Consider the following 21,362-nt stretch of genomic DNA (forward strand, 5'->3'; position numbering starts at 1 on the left):
GGCGAATTTCTGGGGGGTTTCGGTTTTACTTGTAACCCCAACGTCCCTTTTACAAAGTTTTTGCACTGATTTTCATAGGTTTTTATTCGTGCAACTTAACCATAAAAGTCAATTTTTAACGTTTTTTTCTGTGTATTTCATAGGTTTTTATGAGTTTAAATGTTTAATGTACAGTATGTTATTAATAATTCCTCTTAACATATATGAAAACTGTAAACATCCTTTAACAAGCATATTTTTTGCCACGCATACTCATGTGTTGTTATCAGCAGTGAACGCTGGGGATTAAAGTCTCGACCATGACCCTTGCCCCCACCAAACCACCCCCGTTATCCACTGCACCTTCCCTGCATCCTAGTTCAGTGTCCACTATACCCTCATAATGTGGCCCATGGCCAGTGCTCATGGCTTGCAGCCATGGCCATTCTCCACAATCCATGGGGCATGGGCTTTGGCCATGCCGCATTCCCCAATAGGAAAATCAGAGTAGACATTTGTCCTTGCCGAGGGCCAGGCCCACTGCCCAGGCAGCAAAGTTACATCACTATCTTTTGTACTTACTTTTTGACACTTTAGAAAAAATAAGGGGACAGATTTGCAAAACCATGCTTTGAGGTCCTTGCCGATGCTCCTCGCAAATGTTTGATGCAGTCCTGTCCAGCTGTAGCCACGAGCAGAATTTCTTTCCCCCATTCAAACCTATCCTGATTTTGAAAGTCTTTACCAGGTAGCTGGTCCCTGATGACCATGCTCACTTTGACCCCATTGCCAGTCCCTCATGGCCATCAGCCATATTGTCTAGGTCATGGGCGTTGGCCATGACCCATATTATCTGGTCACTGCCCATGGCCACTATTTTTTTTTTCCATTTTTTATTGGCAGTTGTAGCATTTCCAAATGTATATATCACAATAGGAGACCACTAGGGGCCGCGGGAGAAGATGGCTGCATAGGTTTGCAGCTCCCGCTCCCTTCAGCAAAATGGAGTTAAGATTGAACGATTACACCCGGTAAAACTGAATCCTAACGCATCCGTCTAGAGAGGACGACAAAGGAAGCTGATTGAGTGGGGAAAGGAATTGAAAAAACATCAGCGAAAGGGGGAAGGCCGGAGCAAGGAGACGGAGCAAGGAGACGGCATTGCCCCTGCAACACATTACGCTGAAGTGAGGGCCCAGGCCGCCATTAGGTGGAACTGCACACCGTCGTGGAGCCCCGCACTTGATGAAGGGAGGACGGACAGAGCATACAGGAAAAGACAACCAGACCCCCCCCCCCCTGGGTTCTGTGCTGTACTAGACAGGGGTGTCCCTCACAAGTTGCCACAAGACGGGGGCCCGCCCGTGAAGAAGCGGTGGGGCGACCCCAGTGGAGTGGAAGACTAGGGTGACTAGCGGCGGAGGCGCTCGCAGCCTTCCTGCCGCACTGGAGGAGGAAAGCAGTCCGCGCAAGCACTGCTGGAAGAAGAGCAGCAGCCCAGCAGCCGTAAGCGAGAAGCAGAGGCCAACAGAGGAACACGACACAGGAGAGGGAATGCCCCGGCCGCAGTCACAGGCATGTCCTCTCTTCCCCCCCGCCCCTGGTGCCCCATTAATCACGCTGAACGAGACACCCTCCCAGAGAAGTCGCAGGGGTGAAGGGAGCCCGGAGGACACGGGACGACGCCATAGAGTAACTAGAAGGGCTCTCTAACAGTGACGAAAACACATGAGTTAAGGGACGAAAAGGAAGCGCATATTCAGGGCGGATCGCCTCTACCCCCACGGGGCAGCGCCTTGGGACAACAACCTTGCGGCACACACCACGAACACCCGCGAGGGAAGGAGAAACGTTCGGGGAGGTAGGTGGAGCACCAAAGAAGGCCGCACACGCCCACAACTACCCAACACCATGCTAGACTGGAACTGAGGCATGGAATGAGGAAGGTGTCTCCAACGCAATAATAGGTTGGAGGAGCACACTTGTAGGCAAGTAAGCGCATGTTAATGCAGCAGAAGGAAGAAATAAAAGGGAGATGCAGTGAGGAGGACCCCACATACAGGGCCCCCCTAGCAATCCACTGATCAATGAAATAAGCCCTAGAGGTGGGGCAGTGTCCATCCAACGAAGCGCCTGGAGAGGGAAAGCCCCAAACGGAGCCCTGCCAGACTACAAAGAGAAGCACGGAAGTGCAGTAAGGTGAGCACACTCGAGGGTATACAAGCCTCAACCTTGGTGTGCGCAAGACGAACAGGGGACAGCGCCCCCCTAAGTGAAGTTGAAGATGGGGGAAGAGTCACGCCTCACGCAGAGGGGTAGGTGAGGTATAGGAAACCGAAGTGACCCCCCCCCCCCCCCAGGTGACAATGAAACCCAACAAGCCCTGCCTGAGGTGGCAACAAAGGGAAGCAACAAGAAAGTGAACTGGAGTCTAGACATAAAAGATCCTGGGCTTCGAAACATCCAAAGGAGAATGCAATTCGTAGTGTGTTGTCCTAGAATTGAACCCGACGCAGAGTGACTTTCAAAGGAGCAAGGGGCAATGGCAAAGAAAGTCGGAGATACTAAAAAGGAGATGTCCACAGCGACAGACATGTCCATGTTCTCGACAAAGGCAGAAATAAAGGCCCTCGGAGGGGACATCCAGGCCTCCCTAGCATACTTGGCAGGCAGAATGACCACAGTGGAAAACGAAGTTGAAGGCCTTGAACACAACCAAATGACTGGATGCAAGGATGACGGAAATAGAGCTTTGGGAAGAGGAAGTAATGCTTAAAATGGATGCCTTGGAAAATTGGAAAATAGCAAAAGACGCAATAACATAAGGATACTCTGACGAAGAGTCGGCAAGAGAAACCCTGAGGCAGGTTGAAGAAAAGGTTGAGGCATTAGTGCATCAACTTTTTGAAGCGGAAGGGGGTAAAACAGTACAGCTCAAAAGAGCGCACAGAGGAGGCAAGCCCCACGGGAATGTCCCTTGGTCCATTGTGCCCACATTTCTCAGTTACAAGGATAGAACTGAAGTTTTGAATAGGGCCAAGCAGTTATGATAAGTGGAATTCGAAGGCTGCAAATTTGCGATGCATCAGGACCCCTCAAATCTTTCGCTGGCCAGGCGCAGGGCCTGCAGACACCTCACGACATGGCTGCGTGGCAAAGAAATCCGATATAAGTGGGGCTATTCGTTCTTGTTGCACTTGGAGGTGGAAGGGGTGGACAACCGCATAACATCGGCAGAGGAGGCAGAACAGGCCCTGGGCCACCTAACAGCGGACATTGAAGCCTTGACCAGAAGCCCACTGGGTCCATCCACTAGTGCGGAAAGGTCTGGGCCTGTGCCGGGCCCACAAAAGAGAAGGAGCAGAGGTCAAACAGGAAGGAAGTATATGCAGCTCAATGGACCCTCACCCTGTAAGTCGCCCGCTACTCGGGAGCAGCGGCCGGAGCAAGACCCTAGGGAACGGAGGCAGTGAAAGACGAAATGGAATCACAGATACCGGGTGTAAACCTAAGAATTGTAGCAGATTTGCTGGAGGGAGGCTGAAAACTCTGCTCCAAAGTGTCCCTCTTTGAGAGAGAGAGGGCGTCTCCAAGACACGTTATCAAAACAAGAAGTTTGAGTTCAGAACGGTTAATAAGTTATGTTTGTATAATAATGAAGGGATCGGCTCCAGGAGGGCACGCCTTGGTTACATTGTGAAAGAGTTCCATGCTAAGGAAATTGCTGTAAGCAAAAGTCCCATGATCATGCAAAAATGGAAGAGGAGGGAAGGGGGAAGCACACACAATGGGGAGAGGTGATGCTGGGAAGGGTGTGGTTGTGGGCACACTCAATGTGAAAGGGCTAAATTCCCCTACGAAAGAGGTCACTAAATAAGAGAATTTCAAAAAGCCTCAGTAGATATTCTCTTTTTGGAAGAAACATGACTAAAACAGGGGGAGGCGCGAGGGCTGAGACAGGGGGGTGGGTGGAATATGACAAGTCCACTGGGGATCTGGATGCGCCAAGAGGGGGAGGGTTGGGCATAGTCATCCATAGACAGTGACAGTGACGGTTGCGCGACTGTGTGGCCACGTCCCTGCTGGAAGGAAGACTGTTAATACTGCAGGGCAACCTGGAGGGGGCTAGAGTGGCACTGGCGGCAATATACGCTCCTAACCAGGGACAAGAGAACTTCCTAAGGGAAGCATTTGATAAAATACAAGGCCTGGAAGCTGACCTATGCATCATTGGTGGGGACCTGAACTAATGGGCGCATGAAACGCGGGATTGGAAGGCGAGGCGAGTGGGATTGAACAACAGGGTAGACAAACCGGGACACCTGGTGCAGGCATTGGAGAGGCGAGGCCTAGTTGATTTAGGGAGGAGTCAGCAGCCACGGGAGGAGGGATACACTTTCTTCTCAGTACCACACAAAAGATTCACCCGGATTGACTACCTGCTTATCAATGAGGAACAGGGCACAGGAGTGCTGGATAGCAGTATTAGTCCGATGGGATGGACAGACCACGATATATGGTGATTGCGACCCTGGTTGTAGAGGGTCTGCACAGAACAAAGGGGATGTGGCGCTGTAATGAAGAACTCTTTCGGGGGGGGGGGGTCCTAACTTTGCAGTCCAATTGGCTGAGGCAATAACAGAATATTTTGAACTCTGACACAGGAGAAGTAGACACTGGGGTGGTCTGGCATGCAGGGAAAGCAACCTAGAGAGGCCTCCTGATCAAAGAAGGGGCTAGGAGTTAAAGGGAGAGAGTGTTGAGGAAAGAACGACTTAGAAAAGAAATATTGGAGGGTGAGAGGAGAATGCATGCCGCAGAAGAGAATCTAGACGAGATTAGGGAAGTGTTGTCGAAAAGGGCAGAATTAAAGGCATTGGGAATGGGAGAAACCCTTTGGAAGCAAAGATATCTAAAACGGAAGTATTATGACAAGGGAGACAAGTCAGATGCTTTGTTGGCAGCTAGGCTCTGTGCGCAGAGGGCTGAGAGATGGGTGTCCAAGCTGGGAGGGCCCCTAGGGAAAGAGCGGGTCTTGCCCAAAGATATTGCAGAGGGCTTCGCACAGTATTAAGAGAAATTGTACAAATCTGAAGCACATAGTAAGGAAAGCGCAGTGGGGGAATATCTAAGGGGAGTAAAGATGACCAAACTCACACGCCCAGAGGTGGAGCACCTAGAAAGTCCAATCACGGTTGAGGAAGTGGAGGACGCAATTGCGTGCCTCCCTAACGGAAAGGCGCCGGGAGAAGATGGCTATACAATAGGGTTTTATAAAAAGCACACAGAAGTCCTAGCACAACGTATGGTAAAACTGTATAATCACATTTTAGACAGAGGAGAGGCCAAGGGACATTTAGCAATGCGTTAATATCAGTGATTCCGAAAGAGGTAAGGGACCCAACCTACTGCGCCTCATACCGGCCAATCTCGCTACTAAATGTGGATGAGAAGATCTTGACGAGAATACTGGCGACATGTTCGAAGGGAAATTGCACTGCATAGTGCACCCAGATCAAATGGGATTCATAGCAGGAAGGCAGGGCCCAGATGCAATTCGGAAACACTAGACCTTGTGGAACATGCTATGGGGGAGATGGGAGAGCAGGCACTGCTAAGCCTGGATGCCGAGAAGGCCTTTGATAGGGTGGAGTGGGGCTTCCTTTTTGCGGCACTGCGGAAGGGGTGGGGCGATAGAATGTGTCGGGCGATCAAAGCAATCTATTCGGGGTCCAAGGCAAAGGTTCTGGTGGATGGGATAAGATCACAGGAATTCAACTTAAGCAGAGGCACAAGGCAGGGTTGCCACCTGTCGCCTCTGCTATTTGCACTGGCTATGGAACCACCAGGTGAAATAACCAGATAAGGGGAATACAGGTGGGGGACCAAAATCATAAGGTGAGCATGTATGCAGACGAAATACTAACCTAACGGATATAACCAGTTCAGTTCAGAGGGTGCTTAGGATACTGGAAGAATTTGGGAAGTATCGGGTTTTAAGGTAAACCCTAACAAATTGGTCCTCCTCCCTCTAGGGGATTTCTCCGAGCAGCAAGGGAAGGAGTGGGCGAACCTGGGCATTCTGTTGGAAAAAGACAGTATAAAGTACCTAGGAGTGGTAATACCCAAAGACCTGGACAACTTATATGAGCGCAACATCCCCGGGCTAATGCACAAACTCTTCGGCTAGCAAGAAGTGTGGTCGATCTCATGGCTGGGTAGACCGAAAGCGCTAAAATGATGCTCCTCCACAGAGTGCTATACTTATACCAGGCATTGCCAATAGAACTCCCTGATTCACACTTTGTAAAATTTTTAAAAAGAGGATAGTACGGTTCCTGTGGCAAGGAAAAAAATTAAGAGTAGCCTACAGGCTGCTGGTCCAACCCAAAGAGAAAGGAGGAGTGGGGTTACCCGAGATGCACACATATTAGAGCCGCCCAATTTGGGGCCCTTATTCCCCACCTACAGATGGATGGAGATGAGCAATGGGTAGATATAGAAAACTTCCTGTTCCAACCGGTCACCCTGGGAGAATGGCTCTGGGCGCCGGCTAGGGCAGCCCCGGTTAGGTTTCATCGGCATAGGATCTTGGGCCCACTCTGGAGCGTCAAGCGAGAGATGAGCAGGGTCATGACGTGGCCTTCACCATTGAGCCACATATGCCCTCCCCTCACCCCTGATACGTCACAGCATACCGGATCACGAGAGATTTCAGGACTGGTTTGAAGCAGGGTTGGAATGGGTAGGACAGGTCCTAAAGACCTGGAGGAATCCCTGGGGCTAGAGAACATCTCGATATTTAACTACAACTTAAGGGGATGTTAATGTCAGAAGAGCGGAAAGAGGGGTTACAGAGGGAACTGACATGAACGGAGAGGTTGTTGGATACAGAAAAGGGGACAAGGGGGCTCTTATCCATAATGTATCAAGCATTGTTGGGAGCAAAGGGGGAACACATTACCACGCTCAAGAGAAAAATCGAACCGTGATGTGGGGCTGGGAATGGACCTGGAATATTGGAAGAGGTTATGTCTTAATGCACACCGTACATCAGTGTCTAGTCAATATAAACTACACAGGCTCAAACTCATGTACGGATGGCAATAGGACCCAGTGCGGATATCCCAGATGTTCCCGGGGGGGGATCCTCACTGCTGGAGGGGATGTGGGCAAATAGCAGACTACTGGCATGTATGGTGGGGATGCGACCAGACAGCAGAAGTACTGGAAGGAGGTGCTGGGATGGATAAAGGCACTGGACGGGATAGACGGGACCGTGGACCCCTTACTGGTAATGTTTGGTATGGAAACAATAGAGGGGAAATGGACTAAACTTCTGCACATGCCATACTGCCTGCTGTTGGCAGCCATAGCATGTCTGGTTGGGTATTGGGGGAGAGAGGAGCTCCCAAAAGAAAGGGAATGGACCTATACAGAATGGAGGAACTCATCAGACAAATACATGACCAGACCCCAACAAGGGCTATAGAATGGACGGCCTTTCTAGCAAAATATGACTCTTCGAAACCATAGCTGAAAGGCGGGAGGGAAGACTGGAAGAGAGAGAAGTCTGGCACAGGACAGTAGAAACATGGGAGATCTAGTGAGGCTTAACGAGTGCCCATGAAGGGACAGTGGTGAGTACACAGAGGGAGTGCCCCAATCGGGACCCGAATGATGAAACGGAGACCCCAAGAGTGCGTGGTAGGGACTTTTTTCATCTGAGTGTAAAAAGCAATGGGACAAACTGGAACACAGTGACCAGAAAAAACACAGAGGTGGCAGCCCTGGAGCCATAAGGGACTTAACGATAAAAGTGATAGGGAAAGGAAGGAAGGAAGGAAGGAAGGAAGGAAGGAAGGAAGGAGGGAGGGAGGGAGGGAGGGAGGGAGGGAGGAAGGGAGGAAGGGAAGGGTGGGGGTGTTTTAGTTTCTTGTTGGGGAGGGAGAAAGCAAAACCTATATGGCGAATGTATGTTTGGAATATTGAGTATGTTGTAACAATGCAAATTCACCAATAAAAATATATTTGAAAAATAGAAAATATCACAATAGCTTTCTGAGCATAACACTGCAACCACTCAGTTTTTTAGGAATTTTACACTAATCAACGTGAACTCACACCACCCTCCTCCCCTCCATCCCCAAGGTAGCCAACAAGTGTGTCCTTCTCCATTGTCTACGGATCAACTTTGTGCTATGAGAGGCGGTTTGTTCCATACAATTCCGGAGACTGGTCCAGAGTCCAACTTGTTATGGCTCCACCCACTCGTTGGCACCCATTCACACTCATTAGGCAAAGGCACCTTTCGTTCTTTCACCTCTTTGGAGGACCTCCACCCCCGTTGGCTACACCTGGGCACAGTTTAGTCTACTAGTTGTTCTTTCTGAGGACCATATTTGACTAGGAACATCAACCATTCAAACTCCCTTGATGGGGTGGGGTCATGTGGTTGTCCTGTCAGATTCTCCATCACGTAGATATCTCTGGCCTTTAAAGCCCATTGCCTTTCGCTTGGAAGTGCCTCCCTTTTCCACCCATCTGCCACGCATGCCCTTGCAGACAGCAGCAGAAAGTGCATCACGTGGGGTAGCAGTCTCTATTCTCCCTCCACCCTTCGCATCCCAAACAGTATCAGCATGGGGTTTAGTTCTTTCAACTCCATATAAGGTCATTATCTATCCCAGGACCTCTTTCCAACATCTCTGACCTTCCCCACAGCCCCACCACATGTGCCAGTAGTCAGCCCTCTGGCCACATCCTCTCCAGCATCTGGGGTCAATTCCTGCAAAGATCTTAGATAACCTGACGTGCTCCCACTACCATATATCGCTATTTTGTACACCTGCTATGACACTTTTCAAAAAATAAAACACGATCATATTTGCAAAAACATGCATTTGGGTCCTTGCCAATGCTTCTTGCATGAGTTTGCTGCAAATGCGCCCGTGTTTAATTTTTTAAAAAGTATCAAAATGTACATACAAAAAATGTTCCTATAACTTATCCGCCACTTGACAAACTTGGCACAAACATTCAAGGTTGGGTCTATGATCTTTCTGAAATCTTTTGTGCAGAATCGTCAAACAGCAACAAATTTATAAACCACCTAAAAATGTTGAGCCCCCCCCCGTGTAATTTTTCCCCCTCTTGACAAAATCCTACCAAACTCTGCAAAAACATTCAAATCTGAGTTAAAATCTTTTTGCAAACATTTGTGCGGATTTGTCAAACTGCACCACATTTATAAGCCTTTCAAATATTTTGGGACCCCCTAAATAAATATATTGCTCTAATTTTGTCCCCTCTTAGCGAAACCGCTCCAAATTATGCAGGATCATCCAGGGTTCGATCCAGAATACTATACAATTTCCTGCAGTTTCATTGAGTGGCGCCAAAGTTATAAGCAATCTGAAAACTGCTTTTCATAGACCATGTAAGGCAGAAATATGCATGGATGCCTCCAAATACCGAAGAAAACGCCTAATTTGGGGCTTTTTATGGCCATATCCTATCATGTCCACATCACACCTCAGGTCCCCAGAGATAGTTTCATTAGTTTCACAAGTGCAATGTTGTGTTTTTTTATGTTTACCGCAATGTCTGCAGACTACAGGCGCTGTTTGTGAATCCAACATGGCATCCGTTTCAAAGGTTTTGACGCACCTCACGTTTTTAATGGACCAATCATCAAGCACGTATGATGTCTGCAAACATCACGCTGCTCTCTGATTGGTCCAGAGGCATCCACGACACAAACATGAAATCTGCTGACTGGACCCAGATATCCCAGATAGTTTTGTTCCTACTTTTTGGCCATTTAAAAAAAAAGCTACTGGACTGATTTACACCAAATTTACAAAAGCACGCTTTCGGGACCAAGCCGCTGCACCTGGTGCAAATTTGGTAAAATTCTGTCAAGCGGTTTGGGCTGCAGGCATGAGCAAAACGTATTTTCCAATGCATCTGAGGATTTCCACACATTTTGGAACACCCCTACAACTTTGCCCGACCCCCGCCCCTTTATGAAACCACACCAAACTCTGCAAAATCATTCTGAGGATGCCATATACTTTTCGGATTCGTCCGGGGTGGGGGAGTCCTTGGCAAAGTTATAAGCTGCCCAAAAAGACACTTTCTATGAGTTGAACAACTTGACAATAACAGGGCCACTACTGCAGTCCCTTTAAAAAAAAGTATATATACTTTGACCCCTCTTATCCTATGGCTGTACATTTCCCTGAGAAACATAATGGCAAACTAGAAGGTTTTACATTTTTTCCCATACACATCATAGAGAAAAACTGTAGAGGGGGGTAATGGAGAGCTTGAGCTGTGCCAAACCAAGACAAAATATATTTTGGATATGGAAATGAAACCTTGAGGACATAATCTTGACAAAGAACTTTCTACTCTTCTGGGTACATGATAGTACGATGCGAGCAATCAGAAATTAAAGGACTAATATACTCTATGCATCTATTATTTTTGACCTCATCCATTGCCTTGGAAAAATTGGCTCTTTTGTCTGTATTTTATTCCCATCTCCTTCTTTTATCACTAGTTTTTAAATATTTTGATTGTTGCTATATATGATTGTCTCAATAATTCTCTGTAACATCATATGTGAGAAGAACATTCGAGAAAGTCTACCAGGAATTGCTAGTCTCAAGCACTTGCTTTTTACAAGTATGTCTTTCTAGCCTTGAAATGATATTTTAGGTTTTAATATGTGCAAAATGGGGTTTGCTTGCATATTACTATGCTGGTTTTGGCTTCATGAATTTTAATTATGTATTATGCACTTAAGTGTTTGGACTGTTTACATTTTATTGTGTATTCTGTTTACAATTGTACATTTCCTTATTTGGTTTTGGACAATCATTAATGCTCAAATATCACTAGGTAGCCTTTAAAGGTACCAAACATTTGGCACCTTTCACTAATGCATTAGGGTAGAAAGGTAGGATTAGCCAAATCTATTGTACATGCACTGAGCACTTTTTCCCAATAACAGCGGGAACTGCTGGTGGCCTAATTTGCAGTTCTTATATTCCCTGACCAGATTGTGTGTTAACACCTCAATGCATTTTGCAACCAAACCTGGAATTTAACTCCATGCACTTTAATTGCGAATGTGCACAACTACGTGCCTGTTGGATCTATATTTCTTCAGCCCTTGTTTTTTTCAGTAATTTTCTGCGTTTGTGTAATTAATTTATTGCATATTCCACTTTGGGCCGTTTATTTACGCTTGTGCACTTTAAATTGCAAATGTGCACACTTTGTGCTTACTATTTTTGCTTATATTTTGCACTTGCTGCTTTTTTTAAGTCAACATCGCAGTGCTGTTTAACTTTAACATCGTTGGACGGGAAGCATGGACCCTCTAAAAATATGTATTAAAAATGTATAATCTCCCTGCACTACGCACTTTAATGCTTATTAGATCTGCACTAAATGTGCCTATGTTGTATTTTACCACTTTGGTGCCATCACCCAAATGCATGTCCAAATTTAAACTGTCTACTCAATCCAAGGCATTGTGCATTTTAGAACGCAAATTCGCGCCTAATTTTCTTTTCTTTGCCTCCATTCTGCACAAGCTGTTTTCTTCTCCAATAGGCCTTTAATCAGCAGTTCAGTGTACTTTAACGCTAATACAGCCAAATATATGAAGCACAATGTTTACAAATGGGCGATTGTATTAACAAAGGCCTTGTCTGCCGTTTATTTCGTGAGACTTTGGTTGTAGAAACCAAAGCAAAGAAGGACTATACTCATTACCATAGTGAACGTTGGACTATCCATTTAATTGAACATTTTGAGCATCTGTGTGATTATATGTGAGCAAGTGGCCAGTAGGCTACGAAACGCATAATATTGTTTCTCTTTTAAACCTGGAATTGGTCCTTGAAATACTTTTCTGGCTAATCAAGGTTTTATTTTTGGCAATTTAATGGACTTCAATGAGTGCAACCTCCAAGTGCGATAGTTTGCCCTGCTAATCTGTCTTATATTTATATATATATATATTTAGTCCATTTGAGCCAAGTCACACATTCCACAACGCCACTTAGTAGCTTTTGCATTGTGGGTATGCAAATTAGGTCAAATGCAAACCTGGCAGTCTTGTAAATGTCTGTCTTGGGTTGATTAAACTATGCATAAAGTAGCACTGCCCTCTTCTTTTTTTTTTATTAAACATTTTTTATTAGTTTTATTACATAATACATATAAACATTGACTCCGAAGGAGTCCAACAACCAAAACATTCTAAAGGTTCATGCGGTCCCGAATACAGCACAAGTTTATGTTAATGATTACATATTCACTCTTACATGTCAGATACATTCCGGCCTCAGGCCTGTATTTTACCAAAGTTTTATTGGGCATTCTCCCACTTTCCCCAGATTTTTTCAGCTTTCCCAGGGCAACCTCTGGCCGCATACACACTTCGCTATGCATGCATCTACATCGTCTATCCATTGTGCGTGCTCAGAGGTTATGTCCGATCCCCATAATTTGGCAATGTTGCGTTTGATCAGTGCTGTGGCGGTTGCAAACAGTAGCTTGTCAGTGCGAGACATCTCACCCTCGTCCTTTACACCCAGCAACATCAGTTTCGGGTCTCTGGGCACGACCCGACCCAGTACCTCAGCCAGTGTGTCGCAGCATTGTTGCCAGTATAGTTTGATGTGCGGACAGTCCCATATGATGTGGAAGAAGGTGCCCTCTTCCTGGCGACAGCGCAGGCAGTTAGGGTCTGTGGTTTTACCCCAGCGGTAGAGTGCTACCCTCGGATAGTAAATTCAATGCAGGATTTTGAGCTGGACAAGGCCTAATCTCACCGAGATGGCAGTTTCTCTCAGGTACATTAGGATTGTTATCCAGTCTTCAGGTAGGATCTCTCCCACATCCCTTTCCCACTTAGACTTTAGACTCGACAGCTCCGGTGTGGCAAAGGAGGTGAGAACATTATACATCACTGAGGTGATTTTGGTGTCTATGCGATCTAGGACCAGGTTCCTCTCTATAGGGGTGCAGTCTGCCATATTATGCAGGTCAGGCAAATGCCGTTGTAGAGCGTGATTTAGCTGCGTGTGTCGGTATCGGTCAGTGACAGGGAGATTGAACTCATCAATTAACCCTTCAAAGGGTACAATTGCCCCATTCCGAATCACATCCCCCACTTTTCTTATTCCCGCAGTTATCCAATTCTGCCATTTTGGGAGCCTGTCCAGCTCTGGGATATGTTTATGTGCCCACAGTGGCTGTACCGGTGTGGTTTTCCCCTTCCAGTTTGTGTTTATGCGCCTCTGCCCAGATTATTGCCCGGTGAGCAGCCATCGTTTTAGAGGTGTTGATGTTAGTTTTCCGGTATAGGGACTCTAGTGGGGTTATAGTCGCTCCGCTTAAGGCGTCGGATTTAATGTGAGGTAGCGAGGGATTGCCTTGTAATAGGTCATTTATCACTGCCATCTGGCTCGCCCAGTAGTACGTCTGTATGTGCGGCAACCCTATGCCTCCCTCCCAGATGGATCGCTGCAGGGTGTGAAGCGCTATTCTCGGGTGTCCATTGTTCCATAGGAGTTTCCGGAGGATTCTGTCGATTCTGTGAAACTCCCGTGTGGGGATGTGTAACGGAGCGTTTTGGAGGATGTACAGGAATCTAGGCAGTGCCATCATTTTAAATAATGCTGCTCTCCCCAGCAGGGTTAGTGGAAGGGCGTTCCAATGTTTGACGTCCTCTGCAAAACGGTTTGTGATCGGGTGGAGATTTTTTTCTACGTAATCATTTAGGTTTGTTGTTATCTGAACCCCCAGATATCGAAATTGGTTAACCTCTACACGGAAAGGGCAATTTTGTATCCCTAAACTACCTGTCTCTTTCACTGGAAATAGTATGGATTTTGACCAGTTTACCCTCAGACCGCTGAAAGATTTGTATACTTTCAGTAAGCTTACCACTGTTGGGCAAGAGGTTATGGGGTCTGATAGATACAGGAGCAGGTCATCTGCATATAATGAGACCTTATCCTCCCAGTCATCTGTCCACCGGAACCCCTTCCACGTCTGTGATTCTCTTAATAGAATCGCCAATGGCTCTATGGCGAGCGCAAAAAGCATTGCGGACAAGGGGCAGCCCTGTCGTGTCCCTTTGCCCAATCTAAATGGCTGAGAGAGCCACCCATAAACTCTGGTCATGGCCTCTGGGGACTTGTATAGCAACTGCACCCATCCCAGGAATTGTTCACTGAATCCCATTCTACGCATTATTTCCCACAGTGCTACCCAGTGCACCGAGTCGAAGGCCTTTTCGAGTGCAGCATGCAATCTATTTATGTTCATACGCGTAGACCTCTGGGGCATAAAGCCGCAGGATGTATCAGTGACAGAATAACTTTCTGCAGTCGATTTGCTAATGCTTTCGCTAGGATTTTGGTTTCGCTGTTGATTAACGAGATCGGCCTGTATGAACTACATTTCTCAGGGGGCCTATCTGGTTTGGGGATCACTATTATGGTAGCTCTCCGTAGGTCTGGGGGGAGCTGTCCCTGCTCCCTCAAGTGTGTGTACATCTGTAGGAGATGTGGAAGTATCACGCTTGGTTCTATCCCCTTCCATGTTTCGACCGGGAAGCCGTTCGACCCCGGCGTTTTCCCAGGGTGTAGTTGTGACATGGCCAGCCCTAGCTCCTCTTCAGTGATGTTTGCCTCCAATAGGTGTCTTTGTGCGCTCGTTAGGGTAGGGAGGGTAATCCCATTTAATACGGAGAGGTGGTTGGTAGGGGCTTCCGGTGACCCATAAAGTTTCGCATAGTAAGCTGCAAAACCTTCTGCAATGTCCTGATCAGTCCACAGCGGTTCAAAGTTATCGGGTTTAATCATTCTGACCTGTTTATGCCCCTCATCTCTGCGCTCCAGCCAGGCTAACATTTTACCCGCCTTGTCTCCAGTCTCGTATAATCTGGCACGCATCGTGCTGTGTGCCTGTTTAGCGTTGTCTAGGGCTACGTTGTGCAGTTTCTTTTGGGCGAGAGCCAGTGCTCGGTTAGTTTCAGGTAGGTCTAGCGCCAGATGTGCGCGTTCTGCATGCTCCACCTGTGCTTCAGCTTCTTTTACTTTTTGTACTTGAGCTTTTTTGTGTGCCGTTGTCCAGGAGATAATCTCTCCCCGCAACACCGGCTTATACGCTTCCCATAATATTCCTGGGTCATCAATTGACCCTGTGTTTAGTTCAAAGTAGGTGGTTGTAGTTTCTTGGATGCGTTGTACAAGTTCCGGGAAGCCTAAGTAATAATTGTTAAGGCGCCATGAAGGTGGAGGGATTGACCTTGTCGTTGACAATTCTGTTAATAGGGGCGAATGGTCAGAGCTGCCACGCGGGAGTAGGGTGGCGTTAAGTACTCTGTGCACGTCTGTTGTTGGTACGAAGAAGTAGTTAAGTCTAGAGAGGGATGCTACGACGCCCGAGTGGAATGAGTATTCTCGACTCTTAGGGTGGTGCACTGCCCTCTTAGACAAAGACAATTTCCTGGTGAAAAAAGTTTGCATTTGAGCTAATTTGCATACCCACAATGCCTTCCTGTTGTGGCTCAGAACTGGAGGTGAACTTCCAGCGATGGCTACTAGGTGGCTTTGTGGAATGTGTGACTTGGCTCAAATGAACTTTCCTATTTTCACTTTTCAGGTGAACTTTTTTTTTTTTTCTTTCATTGGCTGTCAATTCCACAACTTCTCAGAGGACGGGGACTACTCCTGTGGTGACTTTTGTTCTCAACATCCCTTATGCAGTTACTGTTAAAAGAGAGATAACTCCCGAGGTACTCTTTGCTCTTGATGCCTTCTTGGTAATTACTGTGAAGATGGAGATTACTCCCAAAGTACTCTTCAGTGTTGCCCAGACACCAACCGGGACTTCCGTTACCTTCTTTCTTGTGGAGGCACATCACCTGTTCTTCCCAAGGTGTTGGTTCTGCGTCTTCTCGGATGGACGCTCCCTGTGTCTCTCTGCTCCCTGCTGCAGTGCAGCATAGTTGAAGGACCGCACGGTCTACCTCCCCGAGGTCACACCACTGTTAACCGTTTTCTAGCTTCTGGTTGTGTTGGATCTCCGCTCAGAGTTCTTCCAAGCCTTCCACAACGTCCTAATGACCAAGGACAAGCTTCTTCTGCTCACTTCTCGTTTCCAGGTTTGAATCTCCTATGGTTGACAGGCTTCAGTCAGGATCCTTTTTCATTAAGTCCCTTCTTGATTTTTATGGCCAGTAGTTGGCTCCTTTGCAAGCGAAGTGCCAGAGTTGTTCTTCTGTACCAATGAGGTATTCTTCATGCTGCCTTATGGCCTCCTCTTCTTAGTACTGTCTAGAGTTGGAAAAGGATTAGTTTGCATCACTTCTTCAGTCTTCCTCTTCAGTACTTTTTGAGATGATTTCTGATCACTGAGCATGTTCCTCCATGTGCTGGTATTGTCATGTCGTACATAAGGAAAGGAAGGGAGTATTGCAATGGCAGACTACTCTTCTCAGGTTGGTTCTTGGAGGACTTCGAGGATGGCATGGGTTCAAAGACAAGGGTGTTGGTTAGTTCCATCACGGAATGGGGAGTTCTTGTCCCCATGAGGGGAGTCTCCCTGTGCGCTCCCGCATTCCGCCACCCCTAGGGGGATTGTTGCCTAGCAGGCTCACCTCTCTAGCTCACCGGGAAGGGCTCCCCTCTTTGGAGAAATGACAAGATCCAATGAATCAGAAAAGCAAAAACAGTCGATGCAACAAAAACAACGCTCAAGTAATTTTTTAAAGGATATATGAATAGTCTTGCCTTAAAACGTAATTTGGCCAAGAGAGAATGTAGCAGAATCCAAAGCCTTTCACCATCTTTTGGGCGCTGTGGTTTGTTTACACAAAGCCAACCAGAACAAAAGCCACTTCCACATCTTTTCGAAAGGTAACTATTCCTGCCATCTATTGTTAATTACCTTTGGCTATCACATTTATGCTACATTTGCTTCACTCTTAATGCAAACTCAGTAACATGATAATTTATAAAGCACAGCTTCTGCCATTTAAACAGCCTCTTTGAGCCGATGGCATCATAAAGTAAGGAAATGTTACTCAACTTTGGAAATGCCAAGTCGCTCTCTCTCTGCAATATGCTCCCTCCTGTTACAAATCGCCAATTATCTACACTGCTCAGGTGATACTACTTAATACAAGTAGTCAGAAGAGGGGATTGAGTTGCAAAGGTGAGCTAATGTATGTGGTCTATGGACAGGATGTGTTTGTGTGGGCACGCATACTCTTTGTAAAATGCTAAGCAACAGCTTTCGATCCTGCCATGCGTTTGTGCATGGTTCACAATCATAGGTAGCATAACTAAGCCTGTGACACAAGTACTGGTGTTACTGCAGGGGATTAACTTTTCCTGTTGTTTTGCAGGTTCGGAGAGCAAGGTATCTGTTGGCGTCTTAAATATTAAACTTGAGATGTACCCAAGATTAAACCAGCCGCTGTCTCAAGAAATCGTAAATACTCAGGTAACTGCCTTTAGAAATGTGGGTGCTGTGTTTCCAATTGCCTTTTATTGTGGTTGAGCATCAGTACATCCATGTGCAAATAAAAGCAACCACTTTCTAACCTTGCACTAAACTCGTAAGCAACACAACGTCCCACACCACAATATTCTAGAAAATAACGCATCAAGTTATCCATAAATATAGTATAATGGTTCCCAGACATCATTATAACTGTACAGGTTCTCCTTTCGGTTAATAAATCACTTTCTTGTATGTTGCCTTCAATATCGTGGTGTCAATCCACAGTTGTACATTGGGTTTACTTCTGGATTTCCAGACCTTTAGTACTTCAGTCTTGGCTACTATCCATTCTTTCAGCATTTATTGTCAGTTGTAATGTTATAATCAAAGTAAGGATAGAACATTGTGCCATGGATTTTTATTTAGCTGTCTAAATTCATTCTTAGGAGTGTGACAACAATTTGAGAGCAGGATGTGGTGTGTGGCTTTTCTGCTGATAATGTTTTGTTTGTAACAAAAGGTATTCATAATGCTCGAGCAGTCACGAGGGCAGTGGGGTGCTGTACTTCTAAAGGGACGGGCTATAAGGTGTAGGGAGAAAAACAATCCCTGTCAAAGCCATTCGATCGGCCTTTGCAATTGTAGAGGGCTAAGCTTTGTGTCCCTTGGTGGGTGTGGAGCGCTTTACCAAAACAACTTTACCCTCTACGGAACCCGGCAATTGTCTGCAAAACCTGGCCTATTGTCATTGCCATTGCATTTTTTTTTTTTTTTTACAATGACTTCTGTGATGGATTGGGAGATTTATGCAGAAGGCTCCCGAGCCATCGGGGCTCAATTTGTTTTTTTTTTTTACTCGCACAAACAAGTGACCACCTTAGTCATTGGTGTTATTAATTATGATCACAACAAACGTCTTGTAATAATACACAAAACTGGAAAGCAAATCCGTGTACTAGGTTGTATGGTAGCAAAACAAGCTCTTAAATGCAATCTTCAACACCTCTCTCCATCAACGTAAATGGTTCTATTCCTTCTATAGAATGACTGCCACCATAACAAGTTAAGCACTAGATTGCATTAGACTAGATATGATTGGCCCTTTTAATTTACCATAGTGGTTAACTTAACAACCCTAGCAATGAGTCTTACTCAAGTGGCTTAGTACTTTATTTGAGCTTTTGGGGAACCATCTATTCCAGTTTCTTTTAATGTAATGTAAATGTTTTCTGATGCCATGGCTGGCTGTCTGGTATTCATAATGAATAATGTTATCAGAATACCTACATCAACAGCAGTAGACTTGGGCCCATCCTGTTTCCCTCCGCTCGGTTTACTCTTTGAATTATATACTCCATATTGCATTGCACTTTAAGATGGTTTTGCGTTCACCTTTCCCCCCTAACAAAATAATGCATCCTTAACAATCTTACTGTTCCTTTTGTTCGTATTACCAAACAATGAGGGTTGTTGGCACTCCATAGCCGTACAGGAAACTGCTTCATGAAGCTTAAACTCAAAAACACAGACCTGTACCTCGCCAGTGCTCTGAATTTGCTTGCTGACCCATTCGCGTGTGCACCTGGACTTACAACAACACCCTCCACCCCCTTTCATACACGCCACACCAGAGTTTTATTTCTTCCAGCTACTGATGTTTTGAGGTCATTGTGACTGATTAAGTAATTCCTTCGGCAGTTCCCAAGCAATTCCACCTCTTTATAGTGTAGTGGTGATGTTATTTTTTGTTAAATTCTTTGCCTTAAAAAGCGGGAGCCTTTGAAACAGCAGCACTGTACAAGTACATGCATCAGTCAACGGAGCGATCACTTTGGACGGTGCTTTACATTAGAGCGAAATGATACATGAGAAGATTAAATTCCAGTTGTTGAAGGGGGGTTAGTAGCTGGCACATGAACTGAGTAGAGCACTGAAAAATGAGTTAAGGTGCAGAATGGTGTGTTAAAAAGTCAAAAACATTATGTCGAAAGATATGTCGAAAAAGAAAATGTCGAAACCTTTTTTCGAATGTTTTATTTTTTTATTTGTTTTTTTGTGGTTCCGTAAGTAAAAAAAAAAAAGGGGTAAAACCAAAAAAGAAAAAAAAAGGTGGGGGTTGGGGGAACCTCCCATTTCCAACAAAAAACAAACAAAAAAAGACATTCAAATTTTTTTTTGACTTTTTTTTCTCGACATTGTCTTTCGACATAATGTAATTCGAATTAATCACTATAAACCGTGCAGAATATACACATTTAAAGGATTATGGTTCAGTGTATACAAGTATTTACAGAAACTGAAGCAAGAGCAAGCTCATAGTGGTGGCACAATTGGGGGTGGGGGATTTTGAGCATTGACTTTTTTAAGGCAGAAAAGATGAAGTTTAAGCAGAGATTGAAGAGCAAGATGATGGTAATACTTTTCCATTTGCAGGACAGGGGACGGGAAGTAAAAGGGGGCAAGGAGGATTAAAGGAGTGGGATGCAGCACAAGGAGGCAGGGAAGAAATATTCACTAGTGTGATGTGGTGGAGTACGGGAGTATAGGGAGATAGTCTGCAAGGAATTCTGAAAGCACTTTCTGGTACATGGAGCCATCCAGCATGGAGTCAGTGAGAAGAAGAGGAATGGATCTGTTTGTAAGAGGCGGGTAGAGAAGCTTTTTGAATTTCGGGGGGGTGCCCAAAGGAGTAGACCGGAGGGGGGCAGTCGAGTTGAGCTCTATAATACCACCTCTAATATCCTGACTTAGATCCTGATATCGGATTGTAATTGTAAAACCTATCTCGCGTCTGAGTTCTCTAATAACCAGAGCACCAGGGGATCGTTTCATTTTGCTTTCCTTGAAGATAATCTGTGCAGGCTGCAGCGGCGCACCGGGGAAATGGTGAGACGCCTACCCGCAAGAACGGGTGGACAGCGAAGATATTCAACAGTGCGTGGCCCGGAACATTGGGGCGAGGGAGAAAGAGTGCGGTACAGCAGCTGCTGGCCATGAAGGGAATGGGGGCTGGACCAGTTAGGCGACCGTTCTACTACTGTCAGTGGTGACTGGAGCAAACAGCGAGGCTCGTAGCGATCCAATATGATGGGCGCTGTGTGACTGCAGCCCTAGTGTTTGCCCTGCCAGACTGTCCCTGTGTGGAAAGAGCAGAAGATCGGAGGTGCTTCGCCAAGTATATGCAGCATGATTATTAACCATGGGAAAGCAGCTGCATCATCTGTGGAAGAATGTGCTGGATAGACCTGCCCTTTGCAGAGGATCCATGTGGGCCTGGCGTTGCAGCAGAGAATGGGCAGAAGGATCCCGCTGGGGCCCTGAGATGTAACAGAGAAGGCGTTCTGACACTGCCAGCAAGTAACCAGCACCAACGGCGCCCCCGTCTCAAATATTTTGACTCATTGTTACGACTGTTGATGAGAGAGGGTAAGGAACAATATTAATGCAAAGGGGGTGGGGGAGATAAAAGAATCCACAGCAAGAAGGGTCAGTGAAACCAGAAAACGTTATTGCAGGGACTAGGAGCGAAGGACTGTGACTAGACCCCATAGACTGGCTTTGTGGGTCACTGGATGGGGGAACTCCAACAGGTAGGGCCTGACAGGTTGTGTGCTCCCCTGGAAGTGGTACCTTTTGGTTCTGGCACACAGACAACCATTTTCACTTAACAGCCCAGGCAGCAGTTTATACTTTATAACGAGAAGGACAAACCAGATAAGCAACAGAGCAAATTGCCATTTGAGGTCAGGGCGTTTGGGATGAAGAGCAAAACGCCAGGGGCTGGACATTCTCAGATGCCAAAAGAACAGCCCAGAGGGTCCAGTGACCTCGGAGACATCAGG

The 21,362-nt window shown here is 46.2% G+C and overlaps 1 protein-coding gene across 2 annotated transcripts in view; it reads left to right on the plus strand.

The window, feature by feature from the left end:
- Nucleotides 1–21,362, plus strand: part of CEP76 (centrosomal protein 76) — a 616,847-nt gene that overhangs the window by 344,183 nt on the left and 251,302 nt on the right. For both annotated transcript variants that reach the window (XM_069620830.1, XM_069620831.1), the window contains exon 6: nucleotides 17,423–17,520. In XM_069620830.1, coding sequence (XP_069476931.1) covers nucleotides 17,423–17,520 — 98 coding nt within the window. The remainder of the gene's footprint in view (nucleotides 1–17,422; nucleotides 17,521–21,362) is intronic.

Source organism: Ambystoma mexicanum, chromosome 5q, assembly GCF_040938575.1.
Source record: "Ambystoma mexicanum isolate Mex_15411 chromosome 5q, UKY_AmexF1_1, whole genome shotgun sequence".
Lineage (NCBI taxonomy): Eukaryota > Metazoa > Chordata > Amphibia > Caudata > Ambystomatidae > Ambystoma > Ambystoma mexicanum.